The 23,962-nt window shown below is 36.9% G+C and overlaps 1 protein-coding gene across 8 annotated transcripts in view; it reads left to right on the top strand.

The window, feature by feature from the left end:
- The window catches only part of RAPGEF6 (Rap guanine nucleotide exchange factor 6), a 191,557-nt gene that overhangs the window by 81,232 nt on the left and 86,363 nt on the right, over window positions 1–23,962 (top strand). For all 8 annotated transcript variants that reach the window (XM_081092606.1, XM_081092608.1, XM_081092604.1 and 5 more), the window contains exon 7: window positions 13,486–13,617. In XM_081092606.1, the coding sequence (XP_080948732.1) occupies window positions 13,486–13,617 (132 nt within the window). The remainder of the gene's footprint in view (window positions 1–13,485; window positions 13,618–23,962) is intronic.

Below are 23,962 nucleotides of genomic sequence, written 5' to 3'. Positions count from 1 at the left end.
GACAGGGTTTTCAACAGCATGGTGCTGATCATTTAGTGGGCAGAGATGACGGTGTGCTGCAGCACACTGTTCCTTACAGAAGAATAGGAGGGAGAGTGTTGGTACTCTGGCTTCCCTCCTTCAGAAAGGCCGAGGAATAGATAGGATGCAGTTTAAAAGCAGGCACCCAATTGAGGGGCACCCAATTAGCGATAACCATATTCTGATATCTACAAAGATTCATATGTTCAGGTTAACAAAGGGAGATGGGACGGGAGGGGTGGCAAAGCTTGCTGTTATCCTTTGTAAGAGCTTTTGTGTTACCTCTGACATTGTAAAGTGTCATTCATTCATTTTCCAAAAGGATTAAAGTATTTTTATTATATAAATCAGTTCATTTAACAGCTTATACTTAAAAGACCAAATACAACTAAAATGCAGAAATGAATTGCCTGCTTATTTTATTTTGTAAAACTACATATTTTTTTATTGTTGTTCCTCACCTTTGATTTGGCTTCTCTAAATTTTGATTATATTTCTCTGTGCTGGTGAATAAAACTGTGACTATGTCTGAGATTATGATAAACTTGGTTCTTATTGTTGGCTTTTGGTTTTCATAATGTCTAGAATATATATCTTCTGATAACCTTTTCCATTATGATCTTTTTTCCCTCTTCAGTGTGGTTATTTATTGAAATAAAAGGAATATTTATTGTTTAGTAACTATCAGAACCCATTTTAGGCTTTCTATACAGTATGATTTCAAATGTTTTGCTCTGTATTTTTATTTAGAAATAATTTATACAGTTAACATTTTAATTATTAACTATATAGTATTTATGTTTTTATAAAAATATTTTGTAATGGTTTGAAACATTGCAAAGCCAACATAAATTGATTGCTTTATTTTGTAGTAGTGTGAAAAACCTTTTGAAAGCTAAAGATTTTGTCAATGTAGCTTTGCATCATGCATTTTATATGCAGGGTAAATATATTCTTTTGGGAAGGAAGAATGTATTCTTAAATAGTTATCCTGTGGTGATGATTCCTGGACAGTGTGTAGATCAGGGAGGGCATGCTCTGCAGTTACTTCATTTGAATTGGTAAGATAATGAAATGAGATCAAGTAAAATTCTAAAAGTGATGAGTGAAAATCGTTTATTCACCTATTTTTAGTTGTTTGATAAATTACTGGCTGTTCTGTTATAAAAACATTTATTTCTTCCTTAAGTAATTAAGAGGTTAAGTCATTGTTTCTGGAGAAACATGGTGGAGAGTGTATTATCATAATGGTAGTGGATTCATATGCTGAACATAGAATTTAGCCTGTTATTTATTTCATGGTATTGTTGCATAGGGAGATTTTGCATACTAGGTTCACCTTATAATTCCCTAGAATGGCAGATACTATGAGACCATAGGTAGAACAAGGAAAAGGATGATGTCATCCTCACAGGCCAAACTAAAGGAAAAGAGTTGTTCCTTTATTGAGTTGGTGTTTACTACTAGTTCTAACATATGGCATTAGTGGATTGCATTTCACCAAGAGGGCAGCAGTTTTTTGAAGCAGCTAAGTAAAGCTAGGCTGTCTCCCTGGCCCAGCTTGAGGCCCTCCTTTGTGTGCTATCAACATGATTTATAAAAAGGGTCAAAGGTGCCCATTAGGATTTTGCTTTTTGATTTGGTTGTAATTTATCCTATTGGTACTATACATGAATATAATTACTGTCTGCCACTGAAACAGGAAATGTTTTTGAGTCATATTACTAATGTTTATGGTACAAAATGCTAGTCTTTTAGAAATTTATCTTCAGGAAATGTTTGGCTTCATTACATACAAAGTGCACACTTACCATTTTTCTATTTTAAAAATGAGTTATTAAATTTTAGTTAATTTATTTTTGAATGTTTAATATTTTGTTGACATTCTAACCCATTGTAGTTTATTTAAATTAGTTAAGTTGAAAAATGTTCATTGGTACTTGAAAATCAACCTGTACATATTTTCCATGTTTATTTTATTTTAGAAAACCGGAGTCATGCTTATTTGTATTTATGAGATTTAGTTTTATGCATAAGTGTAAACTTGGGGTGTTCTTTTTAAATTTTTGCAGAAAACAAGTAAGCCTTAAGTTTTATGGAAACCTAAATTCAAAATGATCACATATTTTTAAATTATGACTTGTCTTTGTTCAGAGTAATACTTAGTTTTACCAAAGTAAATTCTGGTCTTGTAAGTAGCAGCCTAATTCACATTGTCATAATGTTGTTCAGAAAGTGACTCATACTTTGTGTGGGGTTATTGAAAAATTTTCTCCAATAATATGTTTTTTTCTATGGCAGTCAGTGGAGTCTTTTGTAATATTCAGGTAATAATTTCTCTTCTTATGTTGTAAACCTCCCCCCCCCCCCCCCAAATAGTGTTAGGTGAATACAGCAAAATTGTTCTATTACTTTGATATGTTCATTGATTGTTATTCTCATAATTTTGCTACCTGGAGGTGTACTGACTGTATTGTACCATTGGAAACTATGTCTTCCTTTGACCATTGGGAGGCACCATTACAACCGTAAGTGCAAACTCTTTGTGGGAGTAGCTGCAGTAGATGCCTTGTAGCAGAAGCATGAAGAATAAGGGTGGGTACTAGAGGAATTATGTTTTCAGATTGGAGAGGGTGTGGCAAAATTAAAGGTTTTTTAATGTTATTTTTATAGAAAAAATGAGTTTTCCTTCTAGCCCAAGCTCAATTTAGAGGCAGGGTTTATCATTTTCTTCTCTGATTCCTTCTGAGTTGTAGTGGCTTCCCGTCTCTTTCTAGGAATTGAGCATCGGGCTGCAGGAAAGTACCATATTACATCGATCATTCTTTCTCAGAGGACTTGGTGCATGCTGCAAGTGGACTGTTGTGCCTGTGATTTTTTTTTCAGCTTTCTTTTACAAAATGAAATTCAGTTGTTTCCGTTTAAATGTACTATTTACATACAAATCTCAGTACCCGTTTTGATATTTTTAATTTTAATTTAGAGTGGTCCTGAAGGTTTTACCTTTCAGTATAGCTATTTGACAAATAGGAAGTTTTGCAAGCAGAAAGCCCTGAATTAGTAGTGTTACAAATACATGTGTGACATCTGAGAACTAGGCTGCCTTGTGTATTTGCAATGCAAGTGTATCTTACTAGAGCTAATTACTTTCCCTTGGGAAGACAGTACTATGTTAAATTTGAATAATAATATTAGGGGATATGGCTTCTTAAGTAAAGCCATGTATCAATACACAGAATAAAAAACCAAAATGGATTTTTAAAACTGTGAAATAGAGAAGTGCTTAAGCCAATTTTTTTTTTTTAACTTACAGAATTTAGCTTGCTGACATATCTAACGGAAGAGTGTGTGTGTGTGTGTTTTTTTAAATAAATTGCTCTTTGGGCTGCATCTGCAGATACAGTAGCCAATTGATCTAATGCAGTTTCTGAAGGCTTTCTATACAGGTGATGTCATCCTTTTAGCTCTATTCTCCTCCCACTCTCTTTCCTTCTTATTAGATATTTCATCTTACTGCAGAGCATAGAATCAATAGGAGCTTCTCCTTAGGGAGCTGCTGTGAAACAGGCAAGGACAGTAGGAATTAAGACACTGACATACAGTCTTGCTTTAGCAGAAGATGTAATGTTTTTGTACCATATTATATGTAAATTTCAACCAGAAAGCCACACTTAGATCAACAGTACTGTCTTAGTGAGGTATTAGAACAAGAAGCAGTACTGCAGAGCTATGAATAGTGAATGTGAAAAGAGAAATTTGTAATTTTGGAGATTCTCAGGCATGCTACAGGGCAAACCTGTTCGAGCATATGTCTTCTAACTACCATTTGCTCAACGGTTGATTTTTTTTTCTTTTTTAACCTCTGGTGGTAAGAATATAAAGAAGAAACTTTCATCTTAAGGATACAGTGTTCTGGTTGCTTCTGATGCAGAAGAATGACTGCAGTGCTTGCTCTACAGAATGAAATAAGTTGAAGAAAAGACAAAGCTTTATTATAGAGAGGAAAGGTTTCTCAGACTCCAGGACCCAGATTTGGTGCATGTTGCCTTGTTTGCTTTTATTGTTACATTATTATCTGTTGTGTTACCACTGCATGTCTGTGCCAGGTGTCTGAGGTAGCGGGTGTGTATCTGTGTGTTCTGAGCCAGAAATATAAACATGTTGATTTACTGTGATTTGCTTATTTAAAGTGAACATTTTGATGAAAACTGTTGCAGTTTTTAGAACAATACTGTAAACTACTGAAAGCTGATTTCAGTTTGAAAGGGATTTGGAGAAGCTGCCTTTATATATATATATAACACTACAAGTGGTGTGTGATTTGTAAAAAGAAACTTAATAGAATTTTGTCAGCATACTCATCGGTGTGGCTCTGGTTTGAAAAGGAAACTACCCTTTCCAGCCCAGGAAATGGCTTTTCTTGTTCGCTGTTATGCCAATTGTCTTCAGCCATGGGCCTCCAAAGTAAGTAATTGTTATTTTCTTTTGAGATTGAACTAATCTAGTTATTAAATTTTCTGTTTTGAATTGTAAGTGAACTTTATAGTGCTCTTTTATTTTTTTAACTTTAAAAATAAGAACTACAAAGCAATCTAAAAAGCCCAACCTCATGCCCATTTTGTTTTTCAATTAAGGGAATCTTTAAAATATGCTAATATGCCTCTAAGAGGGTTTGAAAAATACCTTCATAATAATCTATAGACTTAAAATTCAATGCATTTGAAGTGTACTGTCTTAAGACTGTATCATCATTTGGTTATGGCTATTGCTATACTTCTCTGAGATCATACTCTTGAAGGTATTATTGTATTGCCTCATTTCCTTAAATAGTTGATATATTGAGCTATGTTTTTGTTATACATATTTCACTGGTATGGTGTTAGCAAATAAATTATTAAATTGTTTTATTTTATGAAAACTGAGTAATACTTCTTAAGCAGTAAAATAATATAGAGAAAATACTCATGAAAAGTAATTATGAAAATATTTTAATACTGTTCTTAATTATTTTCAAAATAGTAGTAAGTGAACAATTACTAGCTTGAAACCATTTAAGATCATATATTATACTTGTCATTTAAAGCAAACATTAACTCAGAAAAAAGCAAACTGCTATACATCAGGACACGCTAGGTTTTAGGAAAAATACAGTATAATTTAATAAATTGTATTGTTCTTAGTGGCTCTTTATGTAGATCTGAATTTGATGCCATTCAAGTTGTGTTTGCTGCTAGATACATTTCAAAAACAGGAAGACAGAGAAGAATGAATTTTTGGTTTGGTTTCATAAAACTAAATGTTTTAGTGAGCACTGTAATTGTAACATAGACATATTAAGAGTTCTTTATAGTTCTGTTGACTAGAGACAAGTACAATAGAGGCATTTCTTAGCATGATCTGAAATCACGTCTTTGTTTAAAGGTTGTCCTATTGATGGTGACTAAGGGAGAAATACTATGATAGCATTTTGGTGTACTGTTTTATCTGAAAGGTAGCTCTTTGCATATCTTTCTTAAAAGCAGCTTCTAGAAGGACATTTAAATTGACTGTCCATTTGGCAAACACCTGATTGAAATGTAAAGAAATGGAAGGAAGCCTAGGTACACACTTCATTTGTGCTATTATCTGGTAAGACATGGATGGCCTCTTTAATACAAATGCCACCTGTGGGGCCTACACATTGCTGATGCTTGATAGTGGCACTACTAAGGTTTTAAAATGATATGTAGATGAGAAATGGGTGAGACCAGGTGAAAAATCTTTAAAGAAACTTAAGAATGAGATGAAGGGATTGTTTTTTAGAATAGCAGCAAGTAATATCCTTTGGGGGTGCTGGTAACCAACTTTTAAGATTTAAAAAGTATAGAAAAGCCGAAAAGGATTTTAAAGATAAGATTCTAAGGTTTCATTAAATGCCAGCAAATATTATCTGGGCAGGACTCTCTGACTGGTATTTTACTGTGTAAATTAAGTATTTATAATAGAGTACATACCTTCTTCCCTCTCCTCCATCTCTCGTTATTGTTGATGGAATTTTAACTCTGGATTGTGAGTAAACACATTAAACTTGTGATTAATTTTTTATACTCAGTACTTTTGGTTTTTCAATACATTTTACTGGTTTTATTTATTAATTCCTGTATTTTTCCCATGCTACTACTTGGATTTCATTACTTCTGAACTCATTTATTTTATTGAGGAAATAAGTATTTCTAGCAGCAAGATTCTGGAACTTACGTCCTTATATGTTCAAAATGCTTTATATTAACTCTTAAAAATAATTGTTTTTTGTATATATAATAATCAGTCTAAAGTCTTTTTCCTTTAGCACTTAGAAAAAGTTAATGCATTGTCTTCTGGCATCCAGAATTGGGGATGAGAAGTCTGGGCTCCTTATGATTCTTGTTCCTTTGTGTATTGTGTTTTACTTTTTTTCTGTTTTGTGTTGTTGTTTTCTGTTAATTCTCACCAGAGGATATTTTTTTCCATTGATTTTTTTTTTTTGAGAGGGTGGAAGGGAGGGGAAGGAGACAGAGAGAAACATCAATGTGAGGGAGACAAGTTGATTGGTTGCCTCCCACGGGCACCCTGACCGGGGCGGGGATGGTGCCTACAACCAAGGTATGTGCCCTTGCTGGAATCAAACCTGAGATCCTTTGATTCTAGAGCCAGCGCTCTAACCACTGGGAAAAACTGGATAGGGCTGTTTCTGTTTAATCTTTTATCCTTGTTGATGCCATGAAGTTTTACGTGGATTGTCTAAATTTTTATTTTGTTTTCCTTTCTTGGCACTTGGAAGTCTTTCAAGCTGAAGATTACCATTTGTCTTCAGATGTGGGAAATTTGGGTTTTTTTTGTGTGTTTTTTTGAAAACCGCAACTCTTTCTGTCATTCCTCCAGATGTTGGAACTGTGCATCTGTCCATAATGTCTCCAAACATTTGTTTTATCCTTTTTCCCACTCTGCATTTCCAGTTTGATCTTCTGGCTTATTAATTCATTCTCCATTTGTGGCCAATTGCTATTTTGCTAGTTATCTTTAAATTTCCATAATTTAATCATATCCTTCATTTCTAAAATCTAAGTGATGCTTTTTCACAATTATCCTTGTTTAATAACTTGTTTTTATTTATGAATACTATTCTTTGCCCCATTGTCTTATTAACTCTTTCTTCTAGTTTAAATTCTTCTCTTAGTTGAGTTTTTGGAGTTTCTTTCAGGGAGTTGACTTCCTTGAGTGATTCTTAGTTGAAAGCTCACTTTCCTGGTCTATTTAAAGCCCTAAGTGACTGTTCACTGAGTGAAGGAGCCATTACCACTTTGTCTTCTATATTCCTTCTTTGGGTGCTCCTACAGTCAGCCACTGGTCTAGGAAGTACTTGCACTCTCATTTTTACACATAGCTAAATTTACAAGTCATTTCTTGGCCGTTATCATACTTTACTTGTCTGCAGCATTTGGCATAGTTGATCACTCCCTCCTCCTTGGCAGACATTCTTCACAGTCAGAGTCAGAGTCTTCACCATGACTTCCTAGACAGTGTTAGCTTTGACTACCCTCCTGATTGTTCACTCTGGTTTCCTTGCTTGTCCTCAAATTTACCAGGCACTCTTTTTTTTTTTTTCCTCATTAAGTCTATCTTCACTTTTAATAAACTCACTGTTAATGCACATATTAATTGAAAGCTGCTCTGTGGTTTAAAAAAAAATATAGTGGGAGAAATATGTCTTCTAATACTTATTGAGTTATTTAACAATGTTCCCCCAATCCTTCATTTTTTAATGAAAGTGTAATGAGACTTGAATTCATGTTTCGTCTTCGCATGCCTCAGGCACAGTGCTGGTGTATACCAAGGCCACTTTGATTAGATATAGCTACCTCCTCTAGGGCTTTTGAGAAAGTTTAGACTGTCTCTATAAAATAGGCTCCAGGCTGCTTTGGGGTTTTAGAATCTTTTCTCTCTCTTCCTCTCTCTCTCAGCTGACGTCTTTATGATATGTCATTATCTAGTGGTAGAAGCCCCTTTATAATTCTGGTAGTTTCCTTTTAATTTCATAAAGCCTCCATCTTCCTGTGCCTTGACTAATGTTTCCGGTTTCCCATAAGTATAATTTTCTACCATTTCATCTTCTATACTTCCAGAGTAATCTTTTTAAGAACCAAGTCTCTTCTACTTACTTTCTTGCTTAAACCTCTCAGTAGCTTTTTTTTCTCATTCAGGAAATCTAAGCACCCAAGAATGCTACATCTGGCCCTTCATCTCCTGTGTCTTCCTGTATAAACCTGTACTTGAGCTACACTGGTTTGCTTACTGTTTACTTCTTATTCAATAGAAATAAAATGTGAACCACATATGTAATTTTAAACCTTCTAGTAGCCACATTAAAATATTTTAAGGTGAAATGTAATATTTGTAGTAAGTTTTTAAAACAATAAAAATGTAGTAGTGATTTAATTACTAAATCCAATTTGCATTTTACACTTATAGCATGTGTCAGTTTGACTAACCACACACTTTAAGGGCTTGGTAGCCATGTATGACTAGGGCTACTGTATTGGACACTGCAGTTCTGGGTCTTTGTCAGTACTATTCAGTACATTTAGTCTAAATTGACATCCTTGGGACTCATCTTAAATATCATTCTCCCTGCTCTCTATCCCCAGTGAAAATGTGGTCTTTCTAAGCTGCATTTGTTACTTTAGTATTTTAATTGTCTTCTTTAATCTCCCAAACCTCATGATGTTTCATTATTGCTTTTATGACTAGTATTCTTATTCAGTAAATGGAAAATTAGACCAGCAAGCTTAATAGAAATTTATTTATATTTATAGTAACTGAGTATAGAGTTCTGAAATGTCTTCCAGTGTGTAGCACACAAGAACTTATAGACTTTGTAAAATGCCAAGAATCATCGTTATTTCTTTGGTCTTTTAAATAAGGTTAATGGGTAGATGATTTCTGGATAGGCACGGTGCTCCTCTGTCAGGTAGCTATGTTTTAAAAAGCATATTCTAATAATGCAGCTTGGAATTTAACAATGGATCTTTGAGGAATGCTATTCTGTTGGGGAATTGTGCAATTTTTAAGCATTCTTTTTAGTGTTAATAGTAAATATTACTTCATACTTACAGAGCCCTTTGCATGCCCTTCTCTTAAATGAAATAATGCTGAGATATGGGTTGTTAGGGGCAAGAAGTTTCAGATAGTAAAGTTTCTTATTAAAGAGTACATTTCCCTATTATCATTCTTAGTTGTGGAAGGTTATTCTTGATTAAGTTTTTAAACATGATGTGAAATCTTGAACGTTTATATAATACTGCCCTTGTGCTATACACACCTGCATTTGTGGCAGTCTAGATTCAAATAGTTCTCTGCCACCAGCCTGATATAGACAGCAAAGATTAATTGCCCTATGAATATTTCTTGGATAGATGCATGGGCTTATCCCAAAGCATTATTTCTTACACTGGAAATATGTTAATAAGAATGGGGGGGTGGAATAAGAATATTGGGAAAAGTTTGGAGAATGCTGTGTGAAACAGATATCTTGATTGTGAGACTGGACTTCTTAGACCCTCCATAAATATGCTTATGTTTGTTGTGAAGAACTAAGGAGCATATAGTATAACATTATTTTCTAAGTTATTCAGCTAGTAAACCCTCACACCTTTTTTTTTCTTTAATATATCCATGAGTATTATTCTAAAGTATACAGTTGAGGAAGTGCTGCCCTCCCTAAAATACTGAATTTGCCTGTGATGAAACTTCATCTGTTCATATATCTGAGGAAATCTGAGCAACAATGATAGTGTTCAGAAGGCAAATATATTCATTTATTCTACAAATACTTAATGTATAGATTCATGTGTGGAGTAAGCACTATGCTAGACCTTCATTAGGTAGTAAAAGTAAGATACAAGTATATCATTGTAGAGTTGCCTGGACATCTGTGTGTGTGCGTGTATATGTGTGTGAGACAGGGATTTAGATGCAGAGATAATATCTCTGTATAATCCTTTTTAATAAAGAGGGAATATGCAAATTGACCCTCACACCATCACAAAGATGGCGCCCACTGTAGTCTCTGGTCCTTTCAACCCCGCCGAGGGGGCGGGGCAGGGCGGGACAGGGCGGCTGGAGTCCCCAGTCCTTTCAATTTCTGCAGCCCCTGGACCGGAAGTGAAAGCCAAGACTGCGGGGAGCACCAGGAATGCTGGCAATCGTGGTTCTGGTGGCAGATGCGTTGTGCAATCTCCTAGACCAGGGGTCAGCAAACTGGCCCCTTGAGTGTAGCTCTTCCACAAAATACCACGTGTGGGTGCACACGTACAGTGCGATTGAAACTTCGTGGCCCATGCCATGGGGCCAAAGAGCCGCATGTGGCTCGCGAGCCACGGTTTGCTGACCACTGTCCTAGACACTTGAGCGACGTGAGCCTGGAGCAAGTTACTGCTGCACATGGGGGATGGAGGGAAAGCAAAGGTGAGAGACATAAGTAAAGTCAGAGTGTTGAGGAAAAATTAAAAGGAAGATATCCTAAAACTTCCAGGAAATCTCCACCAATGAAGCAAAGAAAAAAAAAGCCTCTATAATTCTGTGAGCACCAAACCAGACTGGGCTGGGGTCTCACACAATTCTCTCATATGATTTCAAAGACAGACAGAAACTTCACTCTTTCATGTACCCAGGCAGATACAATGCACAACATGCACGTTTTCACAGAAGAGGACTTAGCAGCACTGTTTGCTATGCACCCTTTGGTAAGTCACCTTTTTGGTGGCCATCTGTGTTAGTTAATTGCCATATCAAGAGTAAAAATTAAAACTTTTCTATCTCTATGACAACTTACAGCTTGGAGCAAGACAACTATCTATAATAATAAAAGTGTAATATGAGGGGTGATCAGGCAGGCAGAGTGGTTAGGGGTGATCAGGTAGGCAGGCAGTCAGGCAGAGTGGTTAGGGGTGATCAGGTAGGCAGGCAGCAGAGTGGTTAGAGGAGATCACGCAGGCGAGCGGTTAGGGGCAATCAGGCAGGCAGGTGAGCAGTTGGGACTATCAGGCAGGCAGAGTGGTTAGGGGCGATGAGGCAGGCAAGCAGCGTGGTTAGGGGCAATCAAGCAGGCCGGAAGGCAAGCAGTTAGGAGCCAGCAGTCCCGGATTGTGAAAGGGTACAAGCAGGGCTGAGGACCACCCCCTTCCCTCCCCACACCCCCCTCCTGTGCACGAATTTTCGTGCAATGGGCCTCTAGTTGGGATATAGATAGCATGATTGTCTATATCCCAAAAAGTATTTCACTTTCCATTGATTTCTCAGCTTCCCATACAGGTCCTTATGTTGGGAGTTTTTTGTTATCTAATTTATATCACTTTCCACTCTTTTTAGTTGCATATAAGATAAATGTTTATTCTCAGCTTTCCATTATATATCAAGTATATTAATATTTATCACAAGGCATTCTAATAACTCTCATCTTTGAATCTTGATTAAATTTTTTCATCATAAAAAGTCAGATTGTGTACTATGTGTATAGCAACCATTAGTTGCTAAGGGTTATAGAATTTCAACACATTCCATTGTCTGTGGCCATTTTTAAAAGAGAAAGTAAGAGAAAATTTCTCTCTCATACATGTGTGTGTATTTGTTTTCCATTTTGAAAAAAATGTCAAATTATTTGTAGAAATGATAGAAGAATGCTTTCTCCATGTGAAAATAAAACATTTCAGCTAGATATTGCAGGCAAAGCTATAATTACTTTGGATCATCAACCTCAATTTTTCTCTTCACTAGAAATATATTTTTTACAGTTTACATATTTGGGACATGTAGTGAGCCTCAGATGTTAGCTGTGCAATCACCATCATTATTCTTTCCATTGGATAAAGAGGTTGAGTGGATTCCTAATGAAATCTTAGTTTTTGAAGTTGAAAGCAGTTGCTATATGCTTGTAAATCTGTGTCCTCTCTCACTTTTACACTGAGCTCCTTGAAGGTAGGATCCATCTGTTTCCAGCATTATGTTGCCAGCAGAGATCCTGGCACAAAGTAAGAGTTTATCAGAGAGTAGTACTAGAGTCAGAGAGATCTGAGTTGAATTTCAACTCCACTACTAACTTGAGTATGAGATCTTGGGCAAGTCGCAAATCCTCGTGCCTCAGTTCCTCATCAGTAAAGTGGGGAGGATAATAATGTCTGCCTTCTAGGATCTAGTGAGGATGAAGGTTGCTCAGTACATTTAAGTATCTTTTCTAAGCCAATTTACAGATTTGCTCTTCTGGCTTTGGTTTATTGTGTTACTTTTATGAATGACCTCTTTAGTCTTATCTCTGTAGGAATCTGGGTGTATAGAATATCTCCCTCACCACAACCAAAATCTGACATTTTGAAACTATTTTCAGTCTTTACTTTTCAATCTATTTCATTCTTACATGACATTTAAAAATTGTTTTCATTGATTTTAGAGAGAGAGGAAGGGAGAGTGAGGGAGGAAGAGAGAGAGAGAGAAACAGTAATGTGAGAGAGAAGCATTGATTGGCTGCCTCCCGCATACCCCCCCCCCCCCCCCCCCGGGAGTCAAGCCCACAACCAGGGGCATGTTCCCCGAGCAGGAATCAAACCCATGACCTTTTGGTTCATGGGATGACACTCAACCAGCTGAGCCACTCTGGTCAGGGCATGTTTGGTTTGTTTTTTTTTATCTAAACAATAGAAACAAAGTGGAAGGAAGATCTCTGAGTTGAGGACTACTCCCATCAATATTTTTTTATTATAGTTATTGTAAACAGTTTACTTAGCTCATTGATTTTCTGCTGCCTTTATAAATACACATACTAGAGCTATAAAACGGCTTCTTAGTATGGCTTTAGCTTATTCCATAGGTTTTAGATATATAGCATTTTAATTTTTATTCTGTATAAATATTTTCTAACTTCCAAATTGTGGCTTCATTGACCTATGGGCTATTTAGAGGTCTGTTTTATAATTTGCAAGTACATGATAATTTTCTAGTTGCCCTTTTTTTCCACTTATTTCTACCTTATTTGCACTGTGATCATGGGATATTGTAATTTAATTCAAGATATTACTGTCTTATTCTGTTAGCAATCATTTTGTATTGGTGTGTGTTCCCATATGTGTACATAATACTATTCCCTCCCTTTATTGTGGAAACAGCTGATATTTGTGGTGAGGGAAAGTTTTTCTTTTGAAATACCATTACTAATAGTAATCTTTTTTGAAAACTGTTCAGTAGGTTTCCACTGTAGGCTTGCCTAATAGTGTCAGAGTAGTAATTTGGTTATCATTTCCTAAGCGATTTCCTAAAAATGGAAAATTTGCTTAGAAGTGAAGTTGTACAGTAATGTACATCAAGCAAAAATTTGTTGCAGAAGTTGCATTGTGTCAAAAATTCTCTTATGAAAGTGGTTTGATATTTAGAATATCTTAAATTATTTTTCTTCTTCAGCTTCCAGCCGATCTTACGAAGATGCATATCACAGACAACCCTCATCCACAGGTGACTCACGTGTCTTCCAGTCAGTCTGGTTGTAGCATCGCTAGTGACTCTGGAAGCAGCAGTTTATCTGATATCTATCAGGTAATACTTTAGTGGTTTTGGGGAAAAATGCTTTATTTACTGTTTCAGAGTTGGAAGTCTAATTAAAGAGGTGATCCATTTTTTTAGGGTGATTAAATATAATTCAGCAGTGTATGGACATAGTGTTCTTTTTAACTTCTTTTATCCAGATGAAACCATATAATGTTTGCCTTGGTAAAAATTAGTTATTGAGGCCTGGTTGGCATGGCTCAGTGGTTAAGTGTTAGCCCACACACCAAAGGGTCACAGGTTCAGTTCCAATCAAAGGCACATACCTACCAGGGTTGCAGGTTCAATCCCTGGCCCTGGTCAGAGTGCGTGAGGGAAGCAACCAATTGATATGTCTCTCTCACATCAGAGTCTCTCTCTCTCTCTCTCTCTCTCTCTCTCTCTCTCTCTCTCTCTCTCGTCCCCCTCCCTTCCACTCTCTTGGAAAAAATCAGTGGAAAAAATATCCTCATATGAGGATTAACAACAACAAAAAATAGTTATTAAACAACTGAACTTAAAATTATAAAAAGGCTGATTTTTATTATTACTATATAAATCTATAAGTAAGATCACAAAGAAAATTAGAGTTGCTTTTGTATTTTAAAGGCTCTATTAAATTTTCTAGTAGCCACATTAAAATAAAAAGCAACAGGTAAAATTAATTTTAATGATATATTCTATTTAGCACAATATATCCAAATATTATCACTTCAACATTTAACCAGTATTTAAAAACTATGAATGAGTTACTTAAGTTTTTTATACTGTCTTCAATAGCCAGAATTTATTATAAACTTACAGTGGTAATCTCAATTTAGACTAGCCACATTTCAAGTACCCCACAGCTACATGTGGATTGTGGCTACCATATAGGTACCACTCTATTGAAATAGAGTCATTGTTGTCTAGGAAAACATTTTAGACTCTGATTCTACTGAGTTACCCAGTTTCAGATGTTTTAGGAATATCACCATTTCTATGTTAAGGGAAGTTTGTTGGCAGAAGCAAGTTGGAAAAAGCATCCATGTTTGCTTTGTCCACAAAAGTCATTGCTCTGGCCAACAAAATCTTCCTTTTTGACATTTTATAATAGAGCAAGGAATTCTCCCTGATCACCATTTTATAGTAGACAGAAAAGGGAAATTTTTTTTTAAATAAATGGCTCTGGGGCCTTACTATGTGTTTGTTTAGTTGTTGGACTCAATGCATTCTGCCCCTCGCCTAAAGTATCTCATGGAAGAAATAACAGTTGTTGCGCACTAACCATCAAAGTAAAGTAGTGTCTTCTCTGGACTCTGTTTTTTTTAGAGAGGAACCCCAAGGAGAATTGACCCTGGATTAATGAAGTTCCCAGGATAAGTGGGAATGTCTGAACCTTGCTAGAAGAGACTATACAACAGATATATGGTGCTGACAGACAATAGATAACCTAGTATCACTAGTATATCCTTTCTAAACTAGATGTGACCACTGTTTTAGAGCAAGGAACAGAGCCCTAGATGGATGTGAGAAAAGAGATAAGAGGATAGTGTACAGATTGACATTCAAGGTCACTTGAGAAGGCTAATGCTTTATTATGAATGGGTTACACACAGTAGAGTTCTGTATCTTTGGCAAGATCCTGGAGGATATTTTGAAGCGTTGCACTTATATTAGCATGTACAGGATGTTCACCTACTGGCTTGCACACCTGAGGCTGGGACTGGAATACACCTACTGGTGTGGTTGGAAGTCTTTTGCTACAGTACCATGGCCTTGTAAGTGCCTGCTCCAGCCTTCCATATGTTTTCCTTCTTTGGTAGCACTCTCTACACCTCCCTCTGCTTTTAAGGGTTTTATTTTGTAAGGAGGTGAAGGCCTGGCAGGGCAAGAACTGGATGGTGGGGGGGGCAGTAGGGAAAAAAGTGGGGAGACATCTATAATACTCTCAATAATAAATGATAGATAGATAGATAGATAGATAGATAGATAGATAGATAGAAAATGAGATAGAAGAAAAAAGTTTCATTTTTTATAAGCTGTGGACAGGTATCCTTGACATTGTCCTGCATGTCAAAGGAGTGCTTCCATTAGAAAGTGAAGAAGACTCCGTTTTATACCCCAGAAACCTAGAAGTTAACAATTGGTTCTCCTTCCTTGATCATCACATTCTGCAAATCATATCAATTCTGTATGCTGCATCACAAATTGTGTGTATTTGTGTATATATGTTTAATGTTAATTGAGACATAATGTATAATAATAAAAGGGTAATATACTAATTTGACCGACATCTTCCGGCCGTCTTTCCTGACTAAAGCCGGGGCCAGCAGGAAGCCAACCCTGGTCCCGGATGCCTGCGGCCAGCCTGAGGGAAGCCAGCCCAGGTCCTGGGTGCCAGAGGGAAGCTGGTGCTGGCAGCCAGGGGAAGGAAGGCCTACTCTTGCATGAATTTTCATGCATTGGGCCTAATAAAATTCATCCTCTTTAGTGTAGCCTACATAAAGACATAGAACATTTCTATTACCTCAACAAGTACTTTATGCCCTTCTGTAGATAGTCCCTTCTCCTGATCCCCAGCCCCTGGCAACCTCCAATCTGTTTTCTACCCTTATAGTTTTGTGTTTTCCAGAAGGTCGTGTAAGTGGAATCATATAGTTAAATGATGATACAGTGAAATTTGCAAAGTAACCAATGAAATAAAAGTAAGCTTTAATGAATTTAGGGAGAGTGGACAGATAAAAGGATTTTAAAAATGAAATTCTAGAACCAAAATAGGATTTCAGAAATTTAAAGTAGAAAATTATCATAATACCAAAGTAAAATATGCAAAAATGTAAGATAAAAGATTTTAAGAGTAGCCAAAATAGGTAAAAGTTTTCAAACTGGGGCTTTAGTTAACCCTTTGCGGTCGTATTAAATTTGGACATGGGTGTCGTACTGGTCGGAATTAATTTCCATTGAAAGAGCAGTGATACATAACATGCAAGATTATGAAGGATAAACAAGATTTATTAATTCTTTTTTGGAACTACGTCACTACTAGTAGAATCACTACAAACGTTACCACTTTCTACGTCAGAGTCAGTATTCAAGGTGCCAAAATAAAACTCTTCATCGTTACTTTCAGATTCGCAGTACACTTCTTTCGGCAACTTTCTTTTTGCCATTTTGGAGTATTATTTTGAAATATCTTAACAAGCGAGAATGCCTAATTACAGTTAAACATAATTTGTAAAGCTTTATTTGAAATTCTGCGAAGTATCTCCGAAGCTTGTCGATTTCTTCACTCTCAAAAGGCGACTGGCTCTCCACGGTGTTTTGCATGGCGAGTGTGGAACGACCGCGTTTGTTTATATTGAGTTTCGATATCTCCGATTTGTCAGGGCAGTGTTTTAGTTCGTGACAAGGTCGCTTAGACACTTAAGAGCTTTCAGAGAAATTATGAACTGATACATGAATGAATAGAGTTAAGATTCGTACGGTTCCTTGCTGTGGTGGCTGAGAGCAGACATACGACCGGAATGGTAAAAAAGCTTTGGTGGCTGAGAGTAGACAAACGACCGCAAAGGGTTAAGTTTAGAGTAGCCAAAGGAATGAAACAGTATAAAGATTAAAACAAGCAAAACTACAGAGATAAAAGCAAAAGGAAAATAAATCAGAATCTTTAAATAAATATATAGGTGTCCCAAAAAATGTATACACACATTTTGAATAATTATAAAGGCAGTGTTTATTAAAATACATTTCATTTCCAGAATTGAGCTATCAGCTGTTGAAGTTTGTATACATTTTTGGGGACACCCTGTATGTGCATGCACATATATATTTGTATTTGTATACATCAAATGCAAATCTGAATTCAAGAGGACCAAATGGTAATGTTTTTCTGCTGGTAGTTGTTTTGTGGGTACTTTTATTGTGTTCCTTAAGCTTTTATTATGGTTTTTCTCAATGAACATTATTATTTATTTAACAAATTTTAAAAAGGAGGTGAATATGGTATATAATTAAAAATAAAAGTTGAATAAAATTGTGGGAAAAGATTAAAGGAATAATTAGTAGAGGGTAAAAGGAATAAGAGCAAAAATAATCCTATATAATAAAAAACTAATATACAAATCGACTGAACAGTGGAACGACTGGTCGCTATGATGTGCACTGACCACCTGGGGGCAGACGCTCAACGCAGGAGCTGCCCCTGGGTGGTCTGTGCACTCCCACAGGGGGAGTGCCGCTCAGCCACAAGCCGGGCTGATGGCTGGTGAGTGCAGTGGTGGTGGCGGGAGCCTCTCTCACGGCAGCACTAAGGATGTCCGACTATGGCTTAGGCCCGCTCCCAAGCCACAGTCGGACATCCCCTAAGGGCTCCCAGACTGCTAAAGGGCACAGGCTGGGCTGAGGGACAACCCCCTCCCCGAGTGCATGAATGTTGTGCACCAGGCCTCTAGTCCTATATAATAAAAGCATAGTATGGAAATTGTTCCCTTGACTAGGAGTTCTTCTGGGAGTTCAACCAGGGGGCGGGGCCAGCTGGGGGAAGGGAGGGAGGCCCTGGCCGGCGGCTGAGGGAAGGGAGCGAGTACCGGGCAGGCTGACACCAGCTAGGTACCCTACCAGTGCACGAATTTTGTGCACTGGGCCTCTAGGTGATCAATAAAATATATCCCCCAAAATGCAGACTATCTAGACTACAATTTTAAAATATGGATAAACAAAATAACACCAACCAAAGTGTATGTATGCAATCAGATCCTCGGGACCAAAAGGGAAGAAAAGAGAGCTTAAGGGAAGAAAAGAAAAGAGAGTAAATGTTCTATACCCTTAGTCTTTTCTTGACCTTAGGTCTCCTTTGTGGTACCTATTAAAGCTCTGAATACACCCTATAGTACAGGTGTACATTCCCATTTTATATACCTTGGCCAGCAACAGTTGAAGTGGTTTGTCTGGTTTTCCAAATTTCTCAGCACTTGGGAGATTTTAAAAGTGGACACCTAATCCAGTCATGCCTTGTAACACAAAAAACAAAGCCTTACAAAATAATGCAAGTATTTTTAATTTGGAGAGTTGTGGTAAAAAGAGAGATAGTCATTCTAACAGCAATTCTTAACAAGAAAATTGTTTACACCATTTTATATGGCCAAACCTGTGGCTGTGCTTCTATGCGTTTCCTTCTTTAGAGTTTTCATGTCTTCTGCTTTAAAAATAAAAGCCTTTAGTTTTCGAAGAAACTTCTGAATAAAGCAGTTACCACAGTCTGGAATAAAAGGCAAGCAATGGTTTCAGTGTGAATGTGTTTTTAATCAAATTAGCTTAAAATTTAGCTAAAAGTATGCATTTAGATGTTAGAATGTTCTTGGGTATCATATTTTATGTATTCTCAATACTTGGGAAATAGGAGTGTTTCTCTCTAGTTTCCTTTTCCTATTTTTTCAGTATTGTCCAAGAGCTGGGACTGTGAAATCTTGAACTTAAAGCACTTGTCTCTTCATTAACGTATGTGCCACATAACAGCATTTTGGTCAACAATGGTGGTCCCATAAGATTTTAATAGATTATAAGCAAAAAGTTTGTGATGTTCAAAGAAAAGACTAGACCCCACTAAGAGGTTGAATTTAGTGCTAGCTCTGGGTGGTTTAAATTAAGGAGGAGGCTCAGCATGCTCTCCACCTGCCCTGTGCCCACCCCAAGTTAGCAAGGGAGCTAGAGGAGAGAGCTGAGGAACAGGGGAGCCCTGGAGCCCACCCCACACATGGGCACATGCACACACACTCCTGCACACAGACTTACTTCTCTTCCCTCCATTTCTCTTTATCTTTACTCCCAGTCCAGTTTCTGCCTCTCTCTCCCCCCTCATTCCCCTTCCTCCTCCCACCCCTTTTATTATTTCTCCTCTCCAGTTTTATCTCCTAGATCTGTCTCTGCTCTCCTTTTCTCTACCCTCTTCTTCCTTCTCTCCCTCCCTGCCTTCCTTCTTCTCTCACTCCTTCTGATGACTACTTTTCCTACAATGATGTTTCTCCCATAGCCTTCCTCTGAACACCCCCCTCCGAGTATGTGCACATACACATACACTTTTGTTTATACTGTATTATTACTGTACCTTTTCTATTTTTAGATGTGTTAGGATATACAAATATTTAGCATCATCGTATAGTTGCCTACAGTATTCAATACTGTAACATGCTGTACTTAGGAGCAATAGTCTATATATACTATATAGACCCACTGTGTAGTAGGTCTGTAAAAATGCACTCTGTGACCACACAAGGACAAAATCACCTAACTCCTCAGAGTATATCCCTGTCTTTTAGTGACACATGACTGTACTTTTAGATAATCTGAGGGCCACATTTAATCCCCACCTCTATTTTTTAGCTTCTGTGTAGGACAGAAACATGTTCCTAAAAATCCTGACGCTTTAGTTATTACCTTACAGCGATTTCTTAATTCAGAGTTCTACTGCCCAGTCTCTTCAGGTCCCCGATGTCACATTTCCACTGGGATATTCTTTTGGACACCTCAGCTAGCTTTGTCTACTACATGTTTTCTTCCACTTTAATATTTTTGTTAAGAATATTATCTGTGCCCTAGTCAATATCTGTTATCTTTGTTTTTTTAAAAAAAATTTTACTTGAAATAAATTGAAAACAAAAGTTATAACTTTATTAAAAAAGCTTCAGTGCTTCACTGTTACCTAATTTACGCTCTTCACTTCATTTCACATTTATATCCAAGCCTTTCCCTTCTAACCACAATCTGCAAATGTGGTCTATATTCCACTATTCTCCACTTGCACATTGTAGATCTGGTCCGTGACTGACTTAATGGCTACTCCCTGACCATGTACCTTTTCCCAGTTCAGTGTGTGGTAATGCTGCAGTGCCAGCAGCTCCACCTGGATGACATTTCACATTGTCTCACATGTCTTGGAACCTCACAGCAGTTTTTCCGTCATGTCTCTTTCTCTTCTCTTGTTTAGTGTAGTTATGTGTACACTTGACATTTTTTATCATAGTACATTTGTGGGGAGTAGAGTTTTTTCTTACTTGTATATCCCATGCTGACTGAGTTAAGCACAATTTTGTCACTTAGGAAGTAACCTAGAAATTTTTTCAGTTGAATTACATTTATAGGTAGAAACCAGTGTTGTTTCCAAGACTAAAGCTTGATTATCTGGGGCAAAGGAGGCTTCACTTTGCCTGCCTGCCCTGTTGTAGAGATTATGGAATGGGCCAGCCTGGACAGCACATTTTGAAGGATTGATTTCACAGGATTCTTGTCCTGACCAGAAAGACAAAGAAGAAACATAATAGCTAAGTGGTCCATGAATAAGGTTGAGAGAAATACTAAAAATAGGAATGCAGAATATAGAAGCACTGAAGAGCTAAGGTTCTGGCTTAATACTTGCTCTAAATTTGAAAATGTGATTTTTGTAAATTTGTGTAACTTTTCATTCTAATCTGTAGTTCCCCTTATTGTAGCTTCATGTTTATCTGGATGCAAACAGGAAAAGGAAATCCTCTGGTGGTTTATCTGGGGAAGGCCAAGTCATCAGAAAATCACTTCAGACTGTCTGCCTCACCAAATTATATTTACACATACACATAGAGACACTTTCATACTGCGGGAACGGAAAAACACAAGAAGTTTAATATTTGTCTTATCAGTCCTTCTACCAATATACTTTTTTTTCTGGACTTAATTAATTTAGTAAAATCTTCTTGATGGTCTGCTGTATTTTAAGTGCTAGGATAAAGTGATTGAAAGGCCAGGGCTCTGATGTTTTCTGTATCCTACCTTCATGATTATGGCATATCTTTTGACCTACCTTTTTTGTAACAGCTTTTGATATCTCTGAGGCTCTGTTGAATTTTCTTTTTGGCTTTTGCCCTCTATTTGCTTCAGTTTGGGTATTTTTTATTGCCCTTCAAGTTCACTCTTCTCACAGTTTGGATTTCTTTATTGAGATCTCCCATTTTCTCCCTAATTTTTTTGTATTTTCTTTTAAATCCTTTAACTTCTTGATAATAAATGTCTATAGTTCATGTCTTCTAATTCTATCATCTCTGTCATTCCTGGACCTCTTTATATTGATAGATTTTTCTCCTGGTACAGATCACATCTCTGCTTCTTCACCTACCTAGTAAGTTTTTATTATATGCTGGACATTAAGGATACATTTTAAAAATTCTTATCTAGTTATTATAGAATTAAATTTTCTGCCAAGGAATTGCATCCTCGGAAGCATCATTCAGTGACTTCCAGTCCTGGCGGTGGTCATCGTATCTAACTTTACCTAAAGACATGGCTTTCCTTTGTTTTAGTCAAGGAATTAGACTTTGGACTCCATCTATGTAGCTCACTTTATTTTACTTATTTTTAAATTACCAAAACTTTCAATTTCCTAGTATGCTTTTGGCCACTTTTTCTTACTTTTATTCTTAATTCTTATTTTGACACCATATTTCTCTTGTATACGCTTAACATTTTAATAGTTTAGTATGTTCTCATAACTAATGTTATTCATATTTTTTTCTTTGTATCCTACTTTGAAAAAAAGACAGGCAGGAGAAGACAATTGTAAGGATAGAATTAATTATTTTATTTGCACATGGCCTTAAAAGTTTCCTAAAAGAGTTCTTTAGTAGTCTTCTCCCCATCCCTACCCATGACTTCCATTCTCTCTAAAGAGCTATTTTCTTAAATGTCTTCACTCCTCAGGCAGATGACAATACACCTTCCCTATTGTCCATGTAATTGATCTGCATCTTGCTTTTTTGTTATGAGCCATCCATCTTTTTATCAAACATAACCTAAAAGTTGAAGTAATCTGGGTCAAGGGATGAAAACCTGATATTAATGAGGACAGGTGCGGTTTAAGAACTCAAATTTATAGGGTAGATTGTCCTTGAGAATTGATAAGGGGGAAAAAGGCTATTCCTGGGATGAGCTTCTGTATTCTGAAAAATGAACTTGTGTGCAAAATACTGCTTTAGTGTTTTTTAACACTACTTCCTTGTATTAAAATCAGTTTACGTAAATAAATTAGACTTGTGGAAAAATCATTTTAGCATGTACACATGTCTTTGAAAAGGGATTGTAATCTGTTAGGAAGTTTGTATATTATTCTGAAGGTATATTATTCAGAAATATACTCCACTAAAACCTTAAAGGTCTATAGCCAAAAAATAACTCAGGAGAGCATACTAGTCATGAGGTAGGATTGCTCTTATATTATCCTTAACAGCTTGTCTTAATCTTATAGATCTGAAGTTGAGTATTTAATCTGGTTTAAACTAGTTGTTTCTTAAAGCTGTGCAGAAGTCCGAAGGAAGTATAAGACAGAATCTTAGAAAACAAATTCAGTTGCCAGTATCAGTTTTAACTTTGAATTAACAGTAGCCAAAAAGGGTAATTGATTGACCCACAGAGAAAGCAGAGACAGTTCCAGCCTCAGGGACCTGGATGCTTGCAGGTGCGTCTGCCCACCTCTCTCTAGTCCTTTGGTGCCTGGTAGCTTGCTTGCTCTTCCTCTCTGCCTCCTGTGGTTCTTCCTGCCAGCTGTTCTCTGTGCTGTGCCCTACCCTGCATGCTCTGTTTCTATTGCTTTGTTGTGCTGTCTCTCTTGTTCAGTTTACTTCCAATTCCCCTGCCTCTTTCTCTGCCTATTAGTTACATTTTCTCCCGTGCTGATTAAGGAACCAGAGGAAAAAGGACACTCTGCCCTCCAGTTCTAATTATAAAAATCCAGACAAGAGGTCTTTCTATCTTAGCTTACATAGCCAGAGACTGGGCACTGTTCCCCACTGTAATCTCTGGGTTAGGTTGGAGGAGAACAGCAATTCCCTGAAAGAAGGAAGATCCTCTTCTATGCAGAGTAAACAGTAAATGTTTGATAGGAGATGAGGCTTAAATATTTGAAGATCATGTTCAACTCATTTTTTCTGTAACTGCTTCAGTATTCATGTTACTTTATTAATACGTATCAGGTGAGTGCAATATTTAGAAATTTTGACAGCAAATTCACTTCAGGACAATTTTATTTTCTAAAAGATATCTTCATTATTTTCTGTAACTGATATATATATTTTTAAATATATTTTATTGATTTCTTACAGAGAGGAAGGGAGAGGGATAGAGAGCCAGAAACATCCATGAGAGAGAAACATGGATCAGCTGCCTCCTGCATGCCCCCCACTGGGGATGTGCCCGCAACCAAGGTACATGCCCTTGACCGGAATCGAACCCGGGACCCTTGAGTCCGCAGGCCGAAGCTTTATCCACTGAGCTAAACCGGTTCTGGCTGTAACTGATATTTAAGTTTACAGGTTTTAAAAAATCTGCTAGTTCCTTTACAAGTATCTAATGAGAC

This window comes from Myotis nattereri, assembly GCF_964212035.1.
Source record: "Myotis nattereri genome assembly, chromosome: 5".
In the NCBI taxonomy this organism is placed as follows: domain Eukaryota; kingdom Metazoa; phylum Chordata; class Mammalia; order Chiroptera; family Vespertilionidae; genus Myotis; species Myotis nattereri.
The sequence above is the reverse complement of the archived record's forward strand: the minus strand, read 5'-3'. Positions and strand labels throughout refer to the sequence as shown.